The sequence below is a fragment of the Hyperolius riggenbachi genome, chromosome 8 (genome assembly GCF_040937935.1).
Source record: "Hyperolius riggenbachi isolate aHypRig1 chromosome 8, aHypRig1.pri, whole genome shotgun sequence".
Lineage (NCBI taxonomy): Eukaryota > Metazoa > Chordata > Amphibia > Anura > Hyperoliidae > Hyperolius > Hyperolius riggenbachi.
In genome coordinates this window covers 257,233,534-257,255,224 of record NC_090653.1, presented here as the reverse complement: position 1 = coordinate 257,255,224, position 21,691 = coordinate 257,233,534, and the positions used below count along the sequence as shown (strand labels likewise).

Genomic DNA, 21,691 nt, shown 5'->3' with positions numbered 1-21,691 from the left:
AATGATGAGACCCAAAAGTTTTATTCCACTTTTGCTGCGGCTCCCATCGTTAATGTGACAGTCGCCCCCTACGGCAACCCTAGTGGATGTGAAAGATGCACAGCAGCGCTAGTGTGATCGAGGAGTGGACACTGTAATGGAAACAGAATTTCCGTCAGTAATAGTGTGACCCAAGCCGTAGAAGGATACCCGAAGTGATGTGTGACATGATGATGAGATAGACGTGTATGTACAGTGTCTAGCAAACAAATAACTATGCTGTGTTTCTTTTTTTCTTTTTCTGCCTGAAAGAGTTAAATATCAGGTATGTGGCTGACTCTGTCCTGACAGGAATCAATTGGTCATTGTTTTTGGCATCAATTACTATCATATTTGATCACAGTGGTCAAATCTGCCAGATATATGTGACCGCCCTAAAAGATACCCGAAGTGACATGATGAGATAGACATGGGTATGTACAGTGCCTAGCACACAAATAACTAGGCTGTGTTCCTTTTTTTCTTTCTCTGCCTGAAAAAGTTAGATATCAGGTATGTAAGTGGCTAACTTAGTCCTGACTCAGACAGGAAGTGACTACAGTGTGACTCTCACTGATAAGAAAGTCCAACTATAAAACACTTTCCTAGCAGAAAATGGCTTCTGAGAGCAAGAAAGAGATAAAAATGGGAATTTCTTATCAGTGTGGGTCACACTGTAGTCACTTCCTGTCTGAGTCAGGACTGAGTCAGCCACTTATATACCTGATATCTAACTCTTTCAGGCAGAGAAAGAAAAAAAGGAACACAGCCTAGTTATTTGTGTGCTAGGCACTGTACATACCCATGTCTATCTCATCATGTCACTTCGGGTATCTTTTAGGGCGGTCACATATATCTGGCAGATTTGACCACTGTGATCAAATATGATAGTAATTGATGCCAAAAACAATGACCAATTGATTCCTGTCCAAATTTGATTGATTTGGTCGTTCACACAGGACAAAACATTTTGGGTGGCAGTGGGTCAGAAGCGTATCGCTGGCAGCGTTAATTTGGCGACGACTGACGCAGAGTGCTGGCAGCAGTGCTCTCACTTGTCCTGCTGGTGGACGTCCTCAGGTGTTTGATGGCTTTTTTCCATCTCCTCCTCCCCGTGTCTCCTCTCCCTGTCATGTGATTAAAGCTGTGGTTCAAACACTAGAGGTCCAGCGTGTATGCTGCTGGCGTGTCTGCTGCCAGACCTCTAGTGTTTGAACTACAACTTTTGTCACATGACACGTGGGAAGGGAAGGCACAGGGGGAGGAGACCACTGGACAAAGCAGGAAAGGTGGGTCAGAGCTCTGCTGTTGGGAGACCTAGGCGGCCATTTTCAATGAGTTGAAAATCTATGTACAGTGTGTGGGCAGCCAACAGATCTCTTCTTTGTTTAGATTCGATGGAGAAGGATCTATCTGATGGTTGATCTGGTGGTCATCTATAGGTGTATGGCCAGCTTAAAGGTAGCCATGCTTCTAATCGCATCTGATTAGAGAGAGATCTGTCGGCTACCCATACACGGCAGGCCAATTCCCGATCGATTTAATGCTGAAATAGATATGGAATCGGCATTGTGATGCCGTATTTGTTGCCTGTCCGACCTGCTGCTGCCCCCTAACGTTCAATGTGCCCCCCCCTACCTGGTGCCCAGTATACACTATACATTACCTGTCAGTGTCTGCCGCTGGCTCCGGACGGATGGCGCCCGGAGCCAGCGGCAGACACTGACAGGTAATGTACTGTATAAATCAATGTATAAATGTATCAATTGCGCTCCCCCTCTATCCCTCTCCCCTCTATTATCTAGGCTTGCTGCAACTCAAAATGATGCTACATGTACATCCTTATGGAATCAAACTTTGCTAAAAGAGTGCGCTGCCCCTTAAAGAGGAACTGTAACGACAAAACGGCCCCTGGGGGGTACTCACCTCGGGTGGGGGAAGCCTCAGGATCCTAATGAGGCTTCCCACGCCGTCCTGCGTCCCTCGGGGGTCTCGCTGTAGCCCTCCGTACAGCTGTAACGCAATATTTACCTTCCTGGCTCCTGCGCAGGCGCTCTGATGCCTCTCGGCGCCGAAGTAGGCGGAAATACCCGATCGCCATCGGGTCTGCTCTACTGCGCAGGCGCAAGTTTCCGGCGCCTGCGCAGAAGAGCGGACCCGACGGAGATCGGGTATTTCCGTCTATTTCCGTGCCGAAAGTCGCCACAGCGCCCCCGCTGGAGCCAGCAAAGGTAAATATTGAACTGACAGTCGGCACAGTCGCCGGCTGTTCGGAGGGCTGCGGCGAGACCCCCGTGGGACAGAGGACGGCGTGGGAAGCCTCATTAGGATCCGGAGGCTTCCCCCACCCGAGGTGAGTACCCCCCAGGGGAGGTTTTTGTTGTTACAGAGTCTCTTTAACCTCCTTGGCGGTAACCCCGTGTGTGACACGGGGTAAGCCGCCGGAGGGTGCCGCTCAGGCCCTGCTGGGCCGATTTACTTCATTTTTTTTTTGCTGGACGCAGCTAGCACTTTGCTAGCTGCGCCAGCACCCCGATCGCCGCCGCCGCGCGCCCGATCGCCGCTATCCGGTGCGGCGCGCGGCCCCCCCCCCCCAGACCCCGAGCGCTGCCTGGCCAATCAGTGCCAGGCAGCGCCGAGGGGTGGATCGGGTCTCCCAATGACGTCCCGACGTCGCTGACGTCGGTGACGTCATTCCGCCCCGTCGCCATGGCGACGGGGGAAGCCCTCCAGGAAATCCCGTTCTTTGAACGGGATTTCCTGATCGCCTATCGCCGGAGGCGATCGGCGGGGCTGGGGGGATGCCGCTGAGCAGCGGCTATCATGTAGCGAGCCCTCGGCTCGCTACATGATTTAAAAAAAAAAATAATTAAAAAAAAACTGCTGCGCTGCCCCCTGGCGGTATTTTTCATACCGCCAAGGGGGTTAAAGGAAACATAAAAATATGTCCCAAACACGTTCCTACTGTAAAAAGTCCTTAAAATTAGGTCAATCGGGATCCAAAACGTCCAGATACTCCAAAGGCTTGATCACTCACTGTAGGACTCCGCACATGCAAGAAAAAAAAACATTTTAAGGACTTTTTACAGTAGGAACATGTTTGGGACATATTTTTATGTTTCCTTTAAGGGGCAGTGCACTCTTTTAGCAAAGTTTAATGCACTGTATAGTTTACTGAGCATGGGGGGGGGAGGGGCTACATTGAAAATTGGGAGGGTAAGGTTTGGTGGTTTTGTCGCAGTCGTCGCTCATCTCGATATCACTCTCCGCTACCACTGCGCACCCCACCAACCACGATGGCCCGACATCTTGCAGCATGTCCGATCTACATGCCTGGTCCGAAATTATTGAATCGGATGGGTGATTGGCCACCAAGTCACTAGATGTATGGACACCTTTACACTCTGCAGATATTGGTAATAGTCATGTGTGTGTGATCTCTCCACAGTTGCCGGAGGATGGGGATCGTGGCAATCAGTCTCCGAATGTTCGGTCACCTGTGGCCTTGGACGGATAAGGCAAGAGAGGTCTTGCAACAGCCCCGCCCCTCGTAATGGAGGGGACAATTGTCCTGGATCACCAACTAAACACATCATCTGCAGAACATCAAAACACTGTCCAAGTAAGTATTAGAGAAAAAAAGGCCACTTTCCAAATCCACCTCCAGCCCTGCTATGTGAGCCTTCAAGGGAAAGTCCGCTTTAGTCAAAGAAAATGTCCGAGCTGAGAAAAAAATGACACCTACTTACCCGGGGCTTCCTCCACCCCTGGCAGCTGCTATGTCCCTCGCCGCAGCTCCGGTGTCCCAGGATCTCCTCCGTTCGCGATGGCGACCTCGCGGTCGGGATCTTCTGTGCCTGCACGATAGCCACTTTCAATCACGTCCACGTGGTCTGGAGTGTACAGAACTACTGCGCCTGCGCAGAAGACTCCAGAACATGTGGACATGATTGACAGCAGCACTCGCACAGGCACAGAAGATCCCAGCCTGGCGAAGTCGTCATCTCCGATGGAGGGGACCCCAAGCCACCAGCTGGAAACGGAGCTGCGGCAAGGGACACGTCAGCTGCCAGGGGCTGGAGGAAGTCCCGGGTAAATAGATGTCATTTTTTTTTTTAGCTCGGATATTTCCTTTAAAGAGAATCTGAACCCTTTTTTTAACCTCTTATTTTTATTGCGCAGTTAGCTTAAGATCCAAGCTGATTCGCTGCATCCCTGTGGCAGAACGAGGTATTTATCCCCCTGAAATCCCGGGACAAAAATATTCAAATCATTGGAATGGGAGCGTTTACCGACGAGTCCTGGACGCTTGGCGGTAAACTCCGCCAAGCGTCCGTGTGCATGCCTCCCAACTTTTTGAGATGAAAGAGGGACACATTCTATCCTGGTTCATTTTCCTTCATATTAACATTTTAAAATTTGTAATATATCAATTTAAAGGATGGAAATCAAGTTTTGAGTCAACCAAACACATTTTTAGTAGAGAAATATATATATTTACAGGGGCAAACCCAGGATCTTCAAAGGGGGGGATTTCTGAAAGGTCTCCGTTACCCACACACAATACAGTTTTAATAATATGGTAGGAGATCATGCTGGGTACACATAATGCAATTTCCTGTCCGTCCAACCGACAACGGGATTGATCAGGAGCAGTTTGGATACAGATAATAATGAGGACAGCTGACATTGCTAATGAAGGGGAAAGTGAAGCATTCACACAGCAGGGCACAGGGCTGTGCTCATACCAGACTCTGTTATGTTCTCCAGAGCTGTTCCATGCTATGTACACACGCTGCTGCACTATCCAAAGTCAACTGTAGCAAGGAAAGAAAGGGGGCAGTGCTGTGAGCTGCAGGATGCCTGCAGACATTCTGTTGTCTCAACTGGTGCCTTTCTAAGGGCTCTTTCACATTAGGGCAGATTTTGTGCGTTAACGCAAACGGCTAACGTTTGCGTTAACCAAGGTAGGATGAAAGTCCATAGACTTTCATTTTACCTTTCACACCTGACGCTGCGTTTCGATGCGTTGCGGTTCCGACGCACCCGGGCGCAGTTTTTCGTCCAACGCACCCGCGAGCCGGCGTTTTCCTTCGGGTTTAATTACCAGCTACCGCCGCTGATTGCGTTGCACCGCAGATACCCGACGACACGCCCCAGGCAGACAACGCGTGCAGGAGAAAGGCTCCTGCACGCGTTGTCTAATGTGAAAGAGCCCTAAGCGCCTTTGCTGAGCGATTAAGATTTTCACTTCCTGACATCAGTCAGGAAGTGAAGTCTTGTAGCTGGAAATAAATAAATGCAATGTATTTATACATAAAAGCGCTCGGGAAATTGCTATACAAAGTACTTTTTAAAGCGCTTAGCGATCTCCCTATACCTTCCATTGAGCCAAAGCACTCATAAATAATACAGCCAGTGCTTTTGCGATCGGAAACGCTCATATATGAACACTCTCATTGGAAATCATTGCACAAACGCTTGTAGGGTGATTTCTAAAATCGCCAGCGCTTAATAAAATCTGCAAACACTCATATGGGGCTTGATTCACTAAACCGTGATAACTCAAATATCACACCTTATGAACAGATATCACACCTTATGAAAAGATATCTCGCCTTATCAGAGTAGCATAGTGAGCGCTACAAACGTATGCCTGCTAATTGGCAATGTTTTAAGGTGGATGATCCTATATATTGAGTGGTATATATTTACTCCTATATGCACAGGAGGAGTGATCTGGATAGGTGGTGTGAATTTGTAGGGACAACAATTGTATGATGGTGGCGTGGTGCGGCTCTATGATGACCACTCACTGTGGTTAGTAGAATATCTGTGTAGACAGGGATGGGGTAGGGACAAGACAAAAGGGGAAGAGCGCACTCAGTTTCAAAACAATATAGATGACAAGCCTCTCCGTGGAATATTCTCACCTCTATAAGTTGCTGACTCGCCCGTATGGGTTGGTCAGTGTTAGCGCTTTTGTCCCTTTGTAGGCCATGGACATAGGCTCTGGATACAGTGTTGCCGATCGCCTGCTGTCTACTTTTGATCGCAGGATAACTCCGCCTTGGTACTTCCAAGTGTGGTTTTCAAGCTGGCTGGTACTTGTAGTCCTCCCGGTTTGGGGATAGGTGGTGGTGGAATATGCGGAGTAATGAAGCAGAGAGGTGAAGAGGAGGGAATGGATAGTCATGCGGCACAGGTGACTAAGCGCCCAGTGCCCCTTGTAGCCAGGTATATGCAGCCTCACCTGTGGAACGGCGAGAGTGGTGTCCTGGCTGGTGGGGCACACATGTGCGGTGTCACTGGCCATGGAAATATGAGAGGGAGAACTTAGGTATAGTGGCCCAGAGAGAGCTGGTCACATAGGGGAAGAGCTGGTGCGCTTGCAGGTCAGGCACTCTGTGCTGCGGCAGCTGTGTGAAACCGACACACAGATGAGTGCTGTACTTCAGCGCTCCAAGTGGAGGTAGTTGAGCAAGGCAAGACACTGGCATGCTTACTGGAGTTGTCACTCACCGCTGCATGGGCTGATCTCAGATGGTCCTGCAGATGAGAGTTCTGCTCCAGTGTGCCAGCAAGAAATGGATTGACCTTCTATGGAGAGGCTGTAGCACTCGGCAGCACTGGGCGGCCAAGATTTGTGCAGAGTAGAAGTGCTGATAAGGAATGTGTACAGTAAGGAGACACAACGTATCTGCATTAAAGAGAACCCGAGGTGGGAATTACTTTTACTATTGGGGCACAGAGGCTGGTTGTGCGCACTAAGACCAGCCTCTGTTGCCCCATCGTGTGTCTCCATGTCCCCCCTGCTCGCCGCTATACCCCCCGCATTGCTGGCGACACGCAGCGTGTCGCCAGCTCAATGTTTACCTTGCGCTGTCAGTCAGCGCTGCTCCCCTGCCTCCTCCGCATCGGCGCACCCGCCCGTGTCCCTTCCCTCCCGCTGATAGGAGGGAAGTGACGCGGCGGGTGGCGCCGATGCGGAGGAGGCGGGGGAGCGGCGCTGACTGACAGCGCAAGGTAAACATTGAGCTGGCGACACGCTGCGTGTCGCCAGCAATGCGGGGGGTATAGCGGCGAGCAGGGGGGACATGGAGACACACGATGGGGCAACAGAGGCTGGTCTTAGTGCGCACAACCAGCCTCTGTGCCCCAATAGTAAAAGTAATTCCCACCTCGGGTTCTCTTTAAAACAAAAAAAGGGTTTATTTCGCAACGCGTTTCAGGAGACCTTTCTCCCTTTATCAAGCTGACAAACAGTGTATGTGGGTAAAAGCATTATTTAAATACAAGGCTGGTAACATTGATTGGATGGGTGGTTTCCAGAATGACCTATCACAAGTCTCTATGCAAATTAACTCCCATAATGCCTCTTTGAAATCAATAAGGGCTAATGTGGGGAGATATATATATATAAAAAGTGTTAAAATACATAAAAGTTACATTTAATGAATATGGATTTTAGTATTTGTAGTATGGGGAAAATGTATATGGAACTATAAAAGAGGCGTCAAAAAATCACTATAAGAGGTAAAATATAGAGAAACCGAGAGCCCAATATAGTGTAGTATGTTAAAACATAAACGAAGTAAGGCAAATCAGTGAGAAGAATATACTCACAGACGTGGGTTACCACACAGGAGGCAACCACTGTATAAACAGGTGAGGAGATTAGACCTGTCCTCACTCAGGATTAAGAAGTCGCTCTCTGTAGATGAGAAAAAGGGGTAGATCACCCCTCCACCAGGGGTGGACACGGTATAGCAGTAGGAGAACAGAGGCACCAGCAGAATAAAGGTGGATAAAACCTTTAAAATTTGCTAGGAGGAAGTGGTGGACTTACCTCCATAAAGCAGACACGAAAGACTGTCTGAAAAGTAGCAATCACATTTATTATATGGTACCCCAAAAGTGCAACGCTTTTCGCAGGCCGAGCCCGCTTCATCAGGCAATAAAGTGGGGACAAAACAGAATTCCAGCAGTAGCAGGTGTAGCTTGTCATCTATATTGTTTTGAAATTGAGTGCGCTCTTCCCCTTTTGTCTTGTCCCTACCTCATCCCTGTCTACACAGATATGCTAATTGGCAATGGCACTCATCCTGACCTGAGCTATGCTACTCTAATAATGTGTGTTAACTTTGATAAGGTGTGCTATCTTTTCATAAGGTGTGATATCTTTTCATATGGTGTGATATCTTTGATAAGGTGTGATATTTGAGTTCATGGTTTAGTGAATCAAGCCCAATGTGTGAACAAGCTCTAACCCAGGATTGAACTTCATCCCAATCAGTAGCCGATAACCCCATTCCCACGAGAAATCTTTACCTTTTCCCCAATAGATCATCAGGGAAGTCTTTATGGCTGATATTGTGGTGAAACCCCTCCCACTGTGTGATGTCATGACCATGGTCCTGACAGCTTGCTGTCTGTGAACCTCTTTGCATTTTGGGAAATGACAGCTTTTTCCAACTGCCAAGCAAGCAGTAGCCGGGCACACACTTGACCTGAGGAAGCGGCTTACGCCGAGAAACGCGTTGTCACTGTGCTTTTCGCAAACCAATAAATGAAATTATATTTCTCAACACATTTATATCTATTTCTTTAAACAACTATTGCTCTCACCACTCATAGTCCAATTGGGCGCCTCCAACCATCCAAATTTACTCCCCAGTGCATTGCTTGCATCTATTCCCCCCTCTATTCACACCCTGAGACACCCATCAATCACCTCCTGTCACCACCTTTCACCCCCTAGCACTCCTATCCATCAGATCAGGCCCTAATCTGCCCCTTGCAGGCTTCTGATCACCCGGCCAAACCCTCACCCACCCCACCGCAGTGACAGAAAAAAAATTTCTGATCACTGCTGGTACGACTTAATTGTGGCTGAGACCAACCGTTATGCCACACAATATGCAACCGCCAATCCAAGAAGCTACTATGCCCAGCCTTTTCGGTGGAAGCCACTCCAATTTTCCGAACGTAACATTTTTTGGGGGCCTTCTCCTTAACATGGGTCTAGTCAAAAAGAATGTATTGCGGTCTTATTGGTCTACGCACCCAATACATCACATGCCCATGTTCTCTGCTGCCATGTCCAGGTCATGATTTGAGAACATCCTGCGCTTCCTGCACTTCAGTGCCAATACACAACCTGTCATCTAAGAGGCCACCCTGCTTATGACTGGTTCCACAAAATTCGGCCCCTCATAGACCACCTGTCATCAAAATTTGCAGATGCTTATATCCCTGAACAGTCATTTTGAGGCATTTGGTTTCCAGACTACTCCTCACGGTTTTGGACCCCTAAAATGCCAAGGCCGTATAGGACCCCCACAAGTGACCCCATTTTAGAAAGAAGTCACCCCAAGGTATTCCGTTAGATGTATGATAAGTTCAAAGAAGATTTTATTTATTTTTGTCAAAAGTTAGCAGAAATGGATTTTTATTGTTTTTTTTTCACAAAATCTTCTATGAACTCACCATACTACTAACGGAATACCTTGGGGTGTCTTCTTTCTAAAATGGTGTCACTTGTGGGGTTCCTATACTGCCCTGGCCTGTGAAATTCTAAAGGTGCTCATAGGAAGTTGGGCCACTTAGCGCACCTAGGCTGCAAAAAAGTGTCACACATGTGGTATTGCCGTACTCAGGAGAAGTAGTATAATGTGTTTTGTGGTGTATTTTTACACATACCCATGCTGGGTGGGAGAAATATCTCTGTAAATGGACAATTGTTGTAAAAAAATAAATAAATCTCATTTACAGAGATATTTCTCCCACCCAGCATGGGTTTGTGTAAAAATACACCCAAAACACATTATACTACTTCTCCTGAGTACGGCAATACCACATGTGTGACCTCTTTTTGCAGCCTAGGTGCGCTAAGGGGCCCAAAGTCCTATGAGCACCTTTAGGCTTTACAGGGGTGCTTACAATTTAGCACCCCCCAAAATGCCAGGACAGTAAACACACCCCACAAATGACACCATTTTGGAAAGTAAACATCCCAAAGTATTCAAAGAGGGGCATGGTGAGTCACTTTTGGCACCATAGTTCGTAAACGCTATAACTTTTACCCAAACCAATAAATATACACTTATTGGGTTTTTTTTAATCAAAGACATGTAGCACAATAAATTTGGACAAAAATGTATATAGAAATTTTACTTTATTTGAAAAATGTCAGCACAGAAAGTTAAAAAAAATCATTTTTTTGACAAAATTCATGTCTTTTTTGACGAATATAGTAAAAACTAAAAATCACATCAGCAATCAAATAGCACCAAAAGAAAGCTGTATTAGTGACAAGAAAAGGATGTAAATTTCATTTAGATGGTAGGTTGTATGACCGAGCACTAAACCGTGAAAGCTGCAGTGGTCTGAATGGAAAAAAAAAAGTGTCTGGTCCTCGTTTCCACTAGTGCGGTGCGGAATCGCCTGCATTCCACCGCGGACGAAATTGCATGCGGGTGCGATTCCGCATGCGTTTTTGCCGCGATTTCGCATGCGATTCCGCATAGGTAAGGTATATGCGAATTTAACCATGTCACTGCTGGTGTAAATTAACATTATTACCTATGCGAAATCGCATGCGATTTCGCGTCAAAAAACGCATGGTCACCCCGCATGCGATTTCCCTATTAAGATACATTAGCGGCGATTCGTGCACATTCCTTCTGCACGCGAAATCTGACGGCTCTGCCGTGCAGATTTCTGCCGCTTCAAAAAACGCTGCCGCACCCGCAGAAGTGGAAACAGCCCCATCCACTGACATTGCCTATGCGAATCCGCGTGCAGTGCCTGCATGCGGATTCGCACTAGTGGAAACGAGCCCTAGGGTTTTTATGACTGCAGTCCTTAAAGAGAATCTGTACTCTAAAATGTTTACAGCAAAAAGCATACAATTCTATTAATTATGTTCTCCTGGGCCCCTCTGTGCTGTTTCTGTCACTCTCTGCGGCAATCCTGGCTTGTAATTGCCAGTTTTAGGCAGTGTTTACAAACAAACTAACCAGCTTGTGATAGGCTCACATTAGCAGAGTGTGTGAGTCATACAGAGCCTGCAGGGGGCCTGGAGAGGGTGTGTATAGCTTCTTTCCAATCACAAGCAGCCCTGCACATTCCACACATTCCAACCTGAGCCCGACAGAACCGACAGAAGAAAACAGATTAGATCATATAACAGAGATAATACAGCCACTGTGCAATTAGGAAAGGCTGCAGTAAGCCAGACCACATTAGAATAGGCATAGGAACTTATAGGATAGAATAAATAAGGCTCGAAATTGTTAGAGTCTCTTTAAGTGGTTAAACCTGGTACACACAAATTATGCTTACCTGAGGAAAATGTATGCGTGCTCCAACACCAAGTTTTAACCCTAGCAAGTCTGGCTCTGCAAATCTGGCTCAATTGGCTATTCATGAGGCAATGCTCATGCAAATATGCATTTGCTTTTGCACGCCAAACTATGCAGGGTCAAAAACGAATACCGCAAAGCGGTTGCCCTGCGGGAATTAGTTCATGCCACATTAGCACTATCCAGGAGCGCCACGGGGAGGCTTCCCAATGCCCCCATACAACCGGGGGACTGCGGGGTCCCAGGCACTCTCACCGCCTGGGAACCACAGCAGCACCCCGGAGGAGGCGGCTGGGTGGCGCAGGCGACTCCCCCAAGCGTGGCCAGTGCCGAGGGGAGCCGTCCGCTCCAACCTCACACAATAAATTATGATTGGCCATTGTACCACCTCCATATAGTATGAGGATCAACAGATATCGAATACTATGAGTAGATTGTGTAGGCAAACTCTCATACCACATGGAGGTGGCACAATTGGTCAGTGATTGGCCAGTCGTAATTGAAAGTGTGTACCCGGCTTTAGACAATGGCCTCAATTTATAAAGCATTACCGCATTTGGTAATGCAGCAAACAGCTGACTTTACCGAGCACTTAGGAACGTGTCAATTCATGAAGGCTGTTGCCACATGAAAAGCTAAAATTCCCGAGCAGTGGGGTCAATTACCGACTTGTGCAGTAAATACCTCAGCACATGTCAGTAAATGTCAATTCATAAAGCCTACAACAAGCGGTAATACCCACGATAATTACTGACACCTCTGGTGAGGTCTTAACAATGCGAAGTCTGAGCAGGGAAGAGTGACTCACAAAAGCAGAAGCAGAGACACCTGTGACTGATAAGACCAGGGAGCCAATAGAAACTGCCCGTCTCCTGATCGGATTTTGATAGGACCTGCAGGCTTCTCCGGACAAAACTTTTCTAGCCCCAGGCAGCCAGCAGAGAATCGGAACAAAACAGATTTCCCCAAAAACCCTTCGGCAGTGTAACCCATTCAGTTCCTGATTCAATATGCGGAGGAACTAGTGGGTAAAATCACCTAAGTATGACATGTAAAGTCTCTTGGAGTTCATAAAGCTGTGGCAATGAAATCAAATGTTAAGAAAGACTAATGGACAGAGATTCAGAGCGAGCAGAGGCAGTATAACAAACAAGCATTCTAAAGGGATGTCGGGGATGCCTTTTACTATTGTAATGCCCTCACTGAATGTAACAGTGTAACAAAAGACAGACAGCTCCACACTTCTGCTGTTACCGCTCAATGGGCTTTGGTAATTTACCACACTTCAAAGGCACCTCTGAAAAGCTTTACGAATTAGCACACGAAGGTATAAAATAACGAATGCGGTATTTTAACGACCAGAATATTTTATCGCACAGCCTTTTATGAATCGAGGCCTTTGCCTTGTTTGACTCGGGGTCAGACAGGGCCAGCGGAGGCTCGGGATTTTCCCTGGCTGGGCCTTTTAATCACAGTGACGTCAGTGGCCCTGGGGGCCCTGAGCACTACGGCTGGGAACAGGAGGGGGCACAGCGCAGGAAAAAGGAGGAGCAGCGGTGGGCATAGAGCGGCTCCTTTCCTCACCTGGGGCCCCCCTTCCATGCCTTCCCCTCCAGAATGTATCGCCAGTTCACCACTGCTACTACTGTTTACTTCCCCCACCCAGGTGGTGTCCAGTATCTCCATCGCCGCCTCCACCACCTTGGAGGGGGCTTCTGTGTCCGCCCCCTGGCCAATTGAAGCAGTGTTCACTACTGCTCTTCCCAGTCCTCCTCATGCCGCCCGTCCTCCCTTTCTCTATAGCTGCAGCCGCGCATACATGTTTATTTAGTGCGGCGCCACCTCTAACTCTGCCCCCCGCCAGTGAAGGGCAGAAGCGAGACTATGCTTCCCCCGTCAAGCCCCCTGACACCCGTCTGTGTCCAGTGCCGTCCCCACCCGTGGCTGCTTCGGCATCTCTCCCACTGACCCCAGACACTGGTTGTCCAGCAGCATGTGTGTGTCTGTGAGGCAGACAGCCTTAACACACGGGACAGAGGACACACACCAGTAATATCAAACCTGGACCCAGCTTGACAGCAAGTAAGGTGAGTGACGTCACGTCATATGCAGGGACAGTTCAAGCAACAATGGGGCCCCAGGGCAAAATAAACCTGCCCCCCCCCCCCCCCCCCCCCCCCCGAACAGATACCCCGGAACAAAAATCGGCATTACGGGACCTTTTTTGCAGCTGGTATAGTCAGGGTGTGAAGCCCCAATCGGTCGGAGCTCCACATTCTGGCTATCCCAGCCTGCATGGGGGACAAGGGGTTAAAAAGTTTCAGGAGGGGGGACGCCACATAATAAAAAAAAAAAAAAATTACCACACTCTAAACATAAAAAATAATTGGGAAAATAGGAAGAAAATGCCAGGGATCTTCATACAGCCATATTGCGGTTGTATAGCGATCCCTGGCCAAAGCGCTGCGGCTGCGTATGGACCCCCTGGAAACCCCGTCAGGAAATTTATTGCTGTTTCTTTTGATGCATGTAAAATTACACTACCGTTAAGTTTGCTACTAAAAGTGACATTTACCGCATTTAACCACTTGAGGACTGCAGGGCTAAACCCCCCTAGTGACCAGGCCATTTTTAGCTAAATTGGCCACTGCAGCTTTAAGGCCAAGCTGCAGGGCCGCACAACTCAGCACACAAGTGATCCCCCCCCCTCTTTTCTCCCCACCAACAGAGCTCTCTGTTGGTGGGGTCTGATCGCTCCCCCCATGTTTATTTTTTTTTTAAATAAATATTATTGTTAGGTTTTTTTTTCTAAAATCCCCTGTTCCTTTAAATGTATTCCTTCCCTCCCTCCCTCCCTCCCTCCCGACAGCTGGCCAATTATGGCGATCGGCTGTCATAGGCTTCTGCCTATGAGAGCCGATCGCTCTCTTGTCCCCCATGGGGACAGTCGTGTCACACGGCTGTCCCCAGTGCAGCGCTGCTGCTCATCGCAGCACTGCACCAAGTAAATAGACGGCGTGATCGCCGTCTGACAGTCTCCCGAGCGGCAATAGCCGCTCGGAGACTGAAGGCGGGGCGGAGCTCCGCCCTCCGAGCATGAGATGCGCGCGCACCATGCGCGCGATCTCATGCTAAGCAGAGCCCCAGGACTTTACGCCAATTGGCGTTAGGCGGTCCTGGGGCTGCCGCCGCGGCCACGCCTACTGGCGTGACGCGGGCGGCAGGAGGTTAAAAGTATCCTTCGAAAGTTTAAAATCGATTTTCTCAAAAACTATAAGGTCTTTTTTGAAAAATTGTCTTTTCTTCTTATTCCCAATGATCTCCTTAACATATCCTGCAAATTTAGGGTTTCTAGCATTTAAGGTGGATTTGCTATTACTATTATTAACCGTTAAGTCGGCGGGTTTTTAAATGTCTGTTTGAAAAAAAAATTCTCTTGTAGCCACTGGGGGCCCCTTCAGGCTCTGGGGCAATTGCCTCCTTTGCCTCTATGGTAGCGCCGGCCCTGGTCATGTGAGTGACACACTGTCTGAGCTGCATCACCAATGATGATAATCAGTAATCATGCTGTCTGAGGTGATGCTAGCTGCCTGTCTCTGATTTTTATTTTTTAAAAAAGGTGCACAGTACTTTCTGGTGAAATGCTGCTCACTTTAGGATTATTTTCTAGTGAAACATTGCTGCGTTACGATTATTTTCTGGTGAAACATTGCCGCTAGAGATGGCCCGACGAGTTGCTGGCGAACTTATTCGTGCGAACTTCGGTGGTTCACGTTTGCGGTGAACCAAGAATTTTTTTCAAAAAAGTTTGTGTTCGCATTTTTCCCATAGACTTTAATGCCCGCCGACTTTAGCGGTTAATAGCAAAGTCCCCTTACATAGTAGAAACACCAAATTTTCAGGGTATGTAGAGGAGGGCAGTGACTACAAGAGGATTTTTTTTTTTTCAAAAAGACCTTATAGTTTTTAAGAAAATCTATTTTAAAATTCTCCTTCTGACCGTGGGAAAATTAAACGCCCACCAACTTTAGAGGTTAATAGCAAAGCCCCCTTAAAAGCTAGAAACACCAATATTGCTGGAAATGTTAAGAACAGTGGGAACAAGAGGAAAAAAATATTTCAAAAAGACCTTATACTTTTTCAGAAAATCGATTTTAAAGTTTCAAAGAAAAAGTTACAGAGCCGATTAATTTGATTCATTAAATAAAGAGCAGATTCATTAAAAAGAATCTGATCATTCATGAAGCGGTTAGTATAGCTTAGAATGCGTCTTTTGCAGGATGTATAGCTGCCGGCTCCCGTTGTCTCTCCCGACCTGCCTTCACTTGTCACCCTCGCCTAAGCTGGCACCCGGTGCACCAGGTGAGGGTGAGAGGTGAGGAGGCGGGGAGGACAGCAGGAGCCGGCAGCTAAGCGTCCCAAAAGACTCATTCTCTGCTATGTGGGGGGCGGCGGAGATCTTCAATCAACTTAATTGAAGATCACAAGATAAGAGGATACTGTATTCGTGGGATCATTTCCCGAGGATATTGGCGTGGGAATTTTTTTTAAAGGTACAGGTAAGTATTTCTGGTTAATTAAGAACATTAAAGGACTTGTTTCGTCATTGTGTTTTTATTTAACCCATTCGCGTTCCGTCGTTTTCACTTGAGAAATGTTCACCTCCCATTCATTAGCCTATAACTTTATCACTACTTATCACAATGAACTGATCTATATCTTGTTTTTTCCGCCACCAATTAGGCTTTCTTTGGGGGGTACATTTTGCTAAGAGCCACTTTACTGTAAATGCATTTTAACAGGAAAAATAAGAAAAAAATGGAAAAAATCATTATTTCTCAGTTTTCAGCCATTATAGTTTTAAAATAATACATGCCTCCATAATTAAAAGTCACGTATTGTATTTGCCCATATGTCCTGGTTATTACACCATTAAAATTATGTCCCTATCACAATGTATGGCGACAATATTTTATTCGGAAATAAAGGTGCATTTTTTCCGTTTTGCATCTATCACTATTTACAAGTTTAAAATAAAAAAAAATATAGAAATATATCATCTTTACATTGACATTTAAAAAGTTTAGACCCTTAGGTAAATATTTACATGTTGTTGTTTTTTTATTGTAATGTTTTTTTTTTTTTTATATTAAACATTTTATTTGGGTAGTTTTGGGAGGGTGGGAGGTAAACAATAGGTTTAAAATGTAAATGTGTGTTGATTTAAAAAAAAAAATTACTTTTGGTTGTAGTATTACTTTTTGGCCACAAGATGGCGGCCATGAGTTTGTTTACATGACGTCACTCTAAGCGTAATACACGCTTAGAGTGACGCATCGGGGAGGGAACTGCCAGAAAAGGCGCAGCTTCCGAGAGAAGCTGTCGCTTTTTTAGCGGGGGAGAGGAATCAGTGATCGGGCACCGTAGCCCGATTCACTGATTGCCTGGCTAACGAACCGCGGGCCGGGAGTGCGCGTGCACGCGCACGATCGGCCGCGGGAGCGCGCGGTAGCGCGCATGGTTCCTGGACGTAGTTTCTACGTCCAGGAACCAAAATAGGTTAATTTAACCCTTTGTGGAAATGGGTAAGGGGTACTTTGTACCCCTATACTCATTTCTCCTGGGAGGGGGGTGAGCATATGGGGTCCCCTTCTTAAAGGGGACTCCCAGATGACCTCATGAACACCCCCCCCCCAAAGTTGGAGTGCAAGTACAACAATATGCCTTTTACCTTCATGCGACATGTCGTAAGCTTCAGACTTTGCTAATGGCCATGGCGGTGATTTACGTTCGTCATTGCCAAAAAAAACCAAGCTTTTGTGACCCTAGGCTATGACCTTTTTGGCCTAGGGGCCCGAAACTCACCAGTCCTGAGCCCCCTAAAAGTCCCTACAATGCTAGAAAATTTGCCGCTGCTGAGCCATCGTCCTTTGAAAAGATTTGAGATTTTTGAAAATAAAATAGGAAGCCCAATGAATACCAATGGCAAAATTCAGCACTTTTGCACCCCCATAACTCTGGTTTGCAGAGATGTAGGGAACCCAACGTTGGAGTGCAAGTACAACAATATGCCTTCTACCTGCATGCAACCTGTTGTGAGCTTCAGACTTTGCTAACGGACATGGCGGCGATTTACGTTCGTCACCAGTACCATTGCAAAAATAAACAGGTTTTTGTGACCCTAGAATATGATCTCTTTGGATTAGGGACTCGAAACTCACCAGCCCTGAGGCCCCTTAAACTCCGTATAAAGCCTGAAAATTTTGGGCTGCTCAGTGATACCGTTCGGCAGAAACCTGCGCTTTTTGTACCCTCAAAACCTAGGCCCCACTGTAAGCCTATGGGAGATTTTAGCACTTTTGCACCCCCATAACTCTGGTTTGCAGAGATATAGGGAACCCAACATTGGAGTGCAAGCACAACAATATGCCTTCTACCTGCATGCAACATGTCGTAAGCTTCAGACTTTGCTAACGGCAATGGGGGGGGGGGGGGGGGGGAGTTACATTCACCGGCATCATTGCCAAAAAAAACAAGCTTTTGGGACCCTAGGCCAGTGATGGCTAACCTTGGCACTCCAGCTGTGGTGGAACTACAAGTCCCATGAGGCATTGCAATACTCTGACAGCTCTGAGCATAACTCAAGGAGGCAGAGGCATGATGGGATTTGTAGTTTTGTCACAGCTGGAGTGCCAAGGTTAGCCATCACTGCCCTAGGCTATGCCCTCTCTGGCCTAGGGGCTCCAAACTCACCAGTCCTGAGCCCCCTAAAAGTCCCTACAATGCTAGAAAATTTGCCACTGCTGAACCATCGTCCTTTGAAAAGATTTGAGATTTTGGAAAGTGAAATAGGAAGCCCAATGAAAGCCTATGGCAAAATTCAGCACTTCTGCACCCCCATAACTCTGGTTATCACCCACCGACTTTAGCAGGTAATAGCAAAGGCCCCTTACATCCTAGCAACACCACATTTGCAGGATATGCTAAAAAGATAGCAGGAAACAATATTTAACCACTTAAGGACCAGCGGTCTCTGGGCACTTAAGGACCAGAGACCGCTGGTCCAATCCCGACAGAATCCCGACGAATCGCAGCACATACCCGTCGCAACCGCCGTCATCGCCGCTCGCCGGGACCCCCAGGACATAGACTCTGCCTGTCTCTATGACGGCAGAGTCATGTGAGCCGGTCAGGAGCCACTTTCATTGGCTCCTGACCCTGTTTTTTAATGTAAGCCAATGGGAACAGCTTACATTGAAAGACAGGGCCAGGAGCCAATGAAATCGGCTCCTGACCGGCTCACATGACTCTGCCGTCATAGAGATGCGGCGAGAATCGTCGGGTTTGAGCGGCGCGATCGGCGGGTAGCGGCGGAGACGGCGGATGCGCGCTGCGGACAGTGATTGAAATCTACGCCCTGCCAGCCAAAAGCCCACCAAAACAGGGCGTAGATTTCAATCACTGCGGTCATTAAATGGTTAAGAAAAAACAAAAAAAAACCATTTTGATATTATTTTTATGTGCTGAGTTTGGGAAATCTTCAAAAAAAAATTACGTGGAGTCCCCCCTCCCGAGCCTCTGTAACCCCTTGTCCCCATGTAGGCTGGGATAGCCAGAAAGCGGAGCCCTGGCCGCGTGGGGCTTCGCACCTTAAAGTGATCCTTAAGTCAACTGAAAAAAATGAGATTTACTCACCTGGGGCTTCCCTCAGCCCCCAGCAGCTGATCGGTGCCCTCGCAGCTCCGCTCCGATGTCCCAGGACCCGCCGGCGAGCACTTCCGGTTTGGCCGTCACCGGCCGACAGGCATGGGAACGCGAGTGATTGTTCGCGTTCCCAGCCTGTATATCGCCCCCTATGCTGCTATTGCAGCCTCCTGGCCAAACCGGAAGTTCTCCGAAAGATCTCCGCCGCCCCCCACATAGCAGATAATGCGTCCTGTGGGACGCATAGCTGCCAGCTCCCGCTGTCATCCCCGCCTCCTCACCTCACTGTGCACCGGGTGCCAGCCTAGGTGCGAGTGACAGGTGAAGGCAGGTGGGGAGAGACAGAGGGAGCCGGCAGCTATACATCCTGCACAGGGCGCATTCTAAGTAGTGTTGGGCGAACATCTAGATGTTCGGGTTCGGGCCGAACAGGCCGAACATGGCCGCGATGTTCGGGTGTTCGACCCGAACTCCGAACATAATGGAAGTCAATGGGGACCCGAACTTTTGTGGTTTGTAAAGCCTCCTTACATGCTACATACCCCAAATTTACAGGGTATGTGCACCTTGGGAGTGGGTACAAGAGGAAAAAAAATTAGCAAAAAGAGCTTATAGTTTTTGAGAAAATCGATTTTAAAGTTTCAAAGGGAAAACTGTCTTTTAAATGCGGGAAATGTCTGTTTTCTTTGCACAGGTAACATGTTTTTTTGTCGGCATGCAGTCATAAATGTAATACATATAAGAGGTTCCAGGAAAAGGGACCGGTAACGCTAACCCAGCAGCAGCACACGTGATGGAACAGAAGGAGGCGCAGGAGGAGAAGGCCACGCTTTGTGAGACACAACAACCCCTGAATTGCATGAGGGCAAGAAGCGTGCGGATAGCATGCTTTGTACCGCCATGCAGTCATAAATGTAATAAAGATAAGTGGTTCAATAAACAGGGACCACGCGGCAACGCTAACCCAGCAGCAGCAGACGTGATGGAACAGGAGGAGGCGCAGGAGGAGAAGGCCACGCTTTGTGAGACACAACAACCCCGGCCTTGCATGAGGGCAAGAAGCGTGCGGATAGCATGCTTTGTACCGCCATGCAGTCATAAATGTAATAAAGATAAGAGGTTCCATAAACAGGGACCAGCAACGCTAACCCAGCAGCAGCAGCAGCAGCACACGTGATGGAACAGGAGGAGGCGCAGGAGGAGAAGGCCACGCTTTGTGAGACACAACAACCCAGGCCTTGCATGAGGACAAAAAGCGTGCGGATAGCATGCTTTTTACCGCCATGCAGTCATAAATGTAATAAAGATAAGTGGTTCAATAAACAGGGACCACGCGGCAACGCTAACCCAGCAGCAGCAGACGTGATGGAACAGGATGAGGCGCAGGAGGAGAAGGCCACGCTTTGTGAGACACAACAACCCAGGCCTTGCATGAGGGCAAGAAGCGTGCGGATAGCATGCTTTGTACCGCCATGCAGTCATAAATGTAATAAAGATAAGTGGTTCAATAAACAGGGACCACGCGGCAACGCTAACCCAGCAGCAGCAGACGTGATGGAACAGGAGGAGGCGCAGGAGGAGAAGGCCACGCTTTGTGAGACACAACAACCCAGGCCTTGCATGAGGGCAAGAAGCATGCGGATAGCATGCTTTGTACCGCCATGCAGTCATAAATGTAATAAAGATAAGTGGTTCAATAAACAGGGACCACGCGGCAACGCTAACCCAGCAGCAGCAGACGTGATGGAACAGGAGCAGGCGCAGGAGGAGAAGGCCACGGTTTTTGAGACACAACAACCCAGGCCTTGCATGAGGACAAAAAGCGTGCGGATATAGCAGCAATGCTTTTTGCCGCCATGCAGTCATAAATGTAATACAGATGAGAGGTTCAATAAACAGGGACCGGAAACGCTACACCATCCCAGATGTTCATTGGTCATGTTACTTGGTTGGGGTCCTGGAGTGTTGCGTAGTCATTTCCAATCCAGGATTGATTCATTTTAATTTGAGTCAGACGGTCTGCATTTTCTGTAGAGAGGCGGATACGCCGATCTGTGACGATGCCTCCGGCAGCACTGAAACAGCGTTCCGACATAACGCTGGCTGCCGGGCAAGCCAGCACCTCTATTGCGTACATTGCCAGTTCGTGCCAGGTGTCTAGCTTCGATACCCAATAGTTGAAGGGTGCAGATGGATTGTTCGACACAGCTACGTCATCTGACATGTAGTCCTTGACCATCTTCTCCAGGCGATCGGTGTTGGAGGTGGATCTGCACGCTTGCTGTTCAGTGGGCTGCTGCTGCATGGGTGTCAGAAAATTTTCCCACTCCAAGGACACTGCCGATACCGTTCCCTTTTGGGTACTAGCTGCGGCTTGTGTTGTTTGCTGCCCTCCTGGTCGTCCTGGGTTTGCGGAAGTCAGTCTGTCTGCGTACAACTGGCTAGAGGAGGGGGAGGATGTCAATCTCCTCTCTAAAGTCTCCACAAGGGCCTGCTGGTATTCTTCCATTTTGACCTGTCTGACTCTTTCTTCAAGCAGTTTTGGAACATTGTGTTTGTACCGTGGATCCAGAAGGGTATAAACCCATTAATTGGTGTTGTCC

General features: G+C 47.9%; 1 protein-coding gene across 2 annotated transcripts in view; it reads left to right on the top strand.

The window, feature by feature from the left end:
• The window catches only part of LOC137527785 (properdin-like), a 150,758-nt gene that overhangs the window by 88,318 nt on the left and 40,749 nt on the right, over positions 1-21,691 (top strand). For both annotated transcript variants that reach the window (XM_068248684.1, XM_068248683.1), the window contains exon 6: positions 3,467-3,640. In XM_068248684.1, coding sequence (XP_068104785.1) covers positions 3,467-3,640 — 174 coding nt within the window. The remainder of the gene's footprint in view (positions 1-3,466; positions 3,641-21,691) is intronic.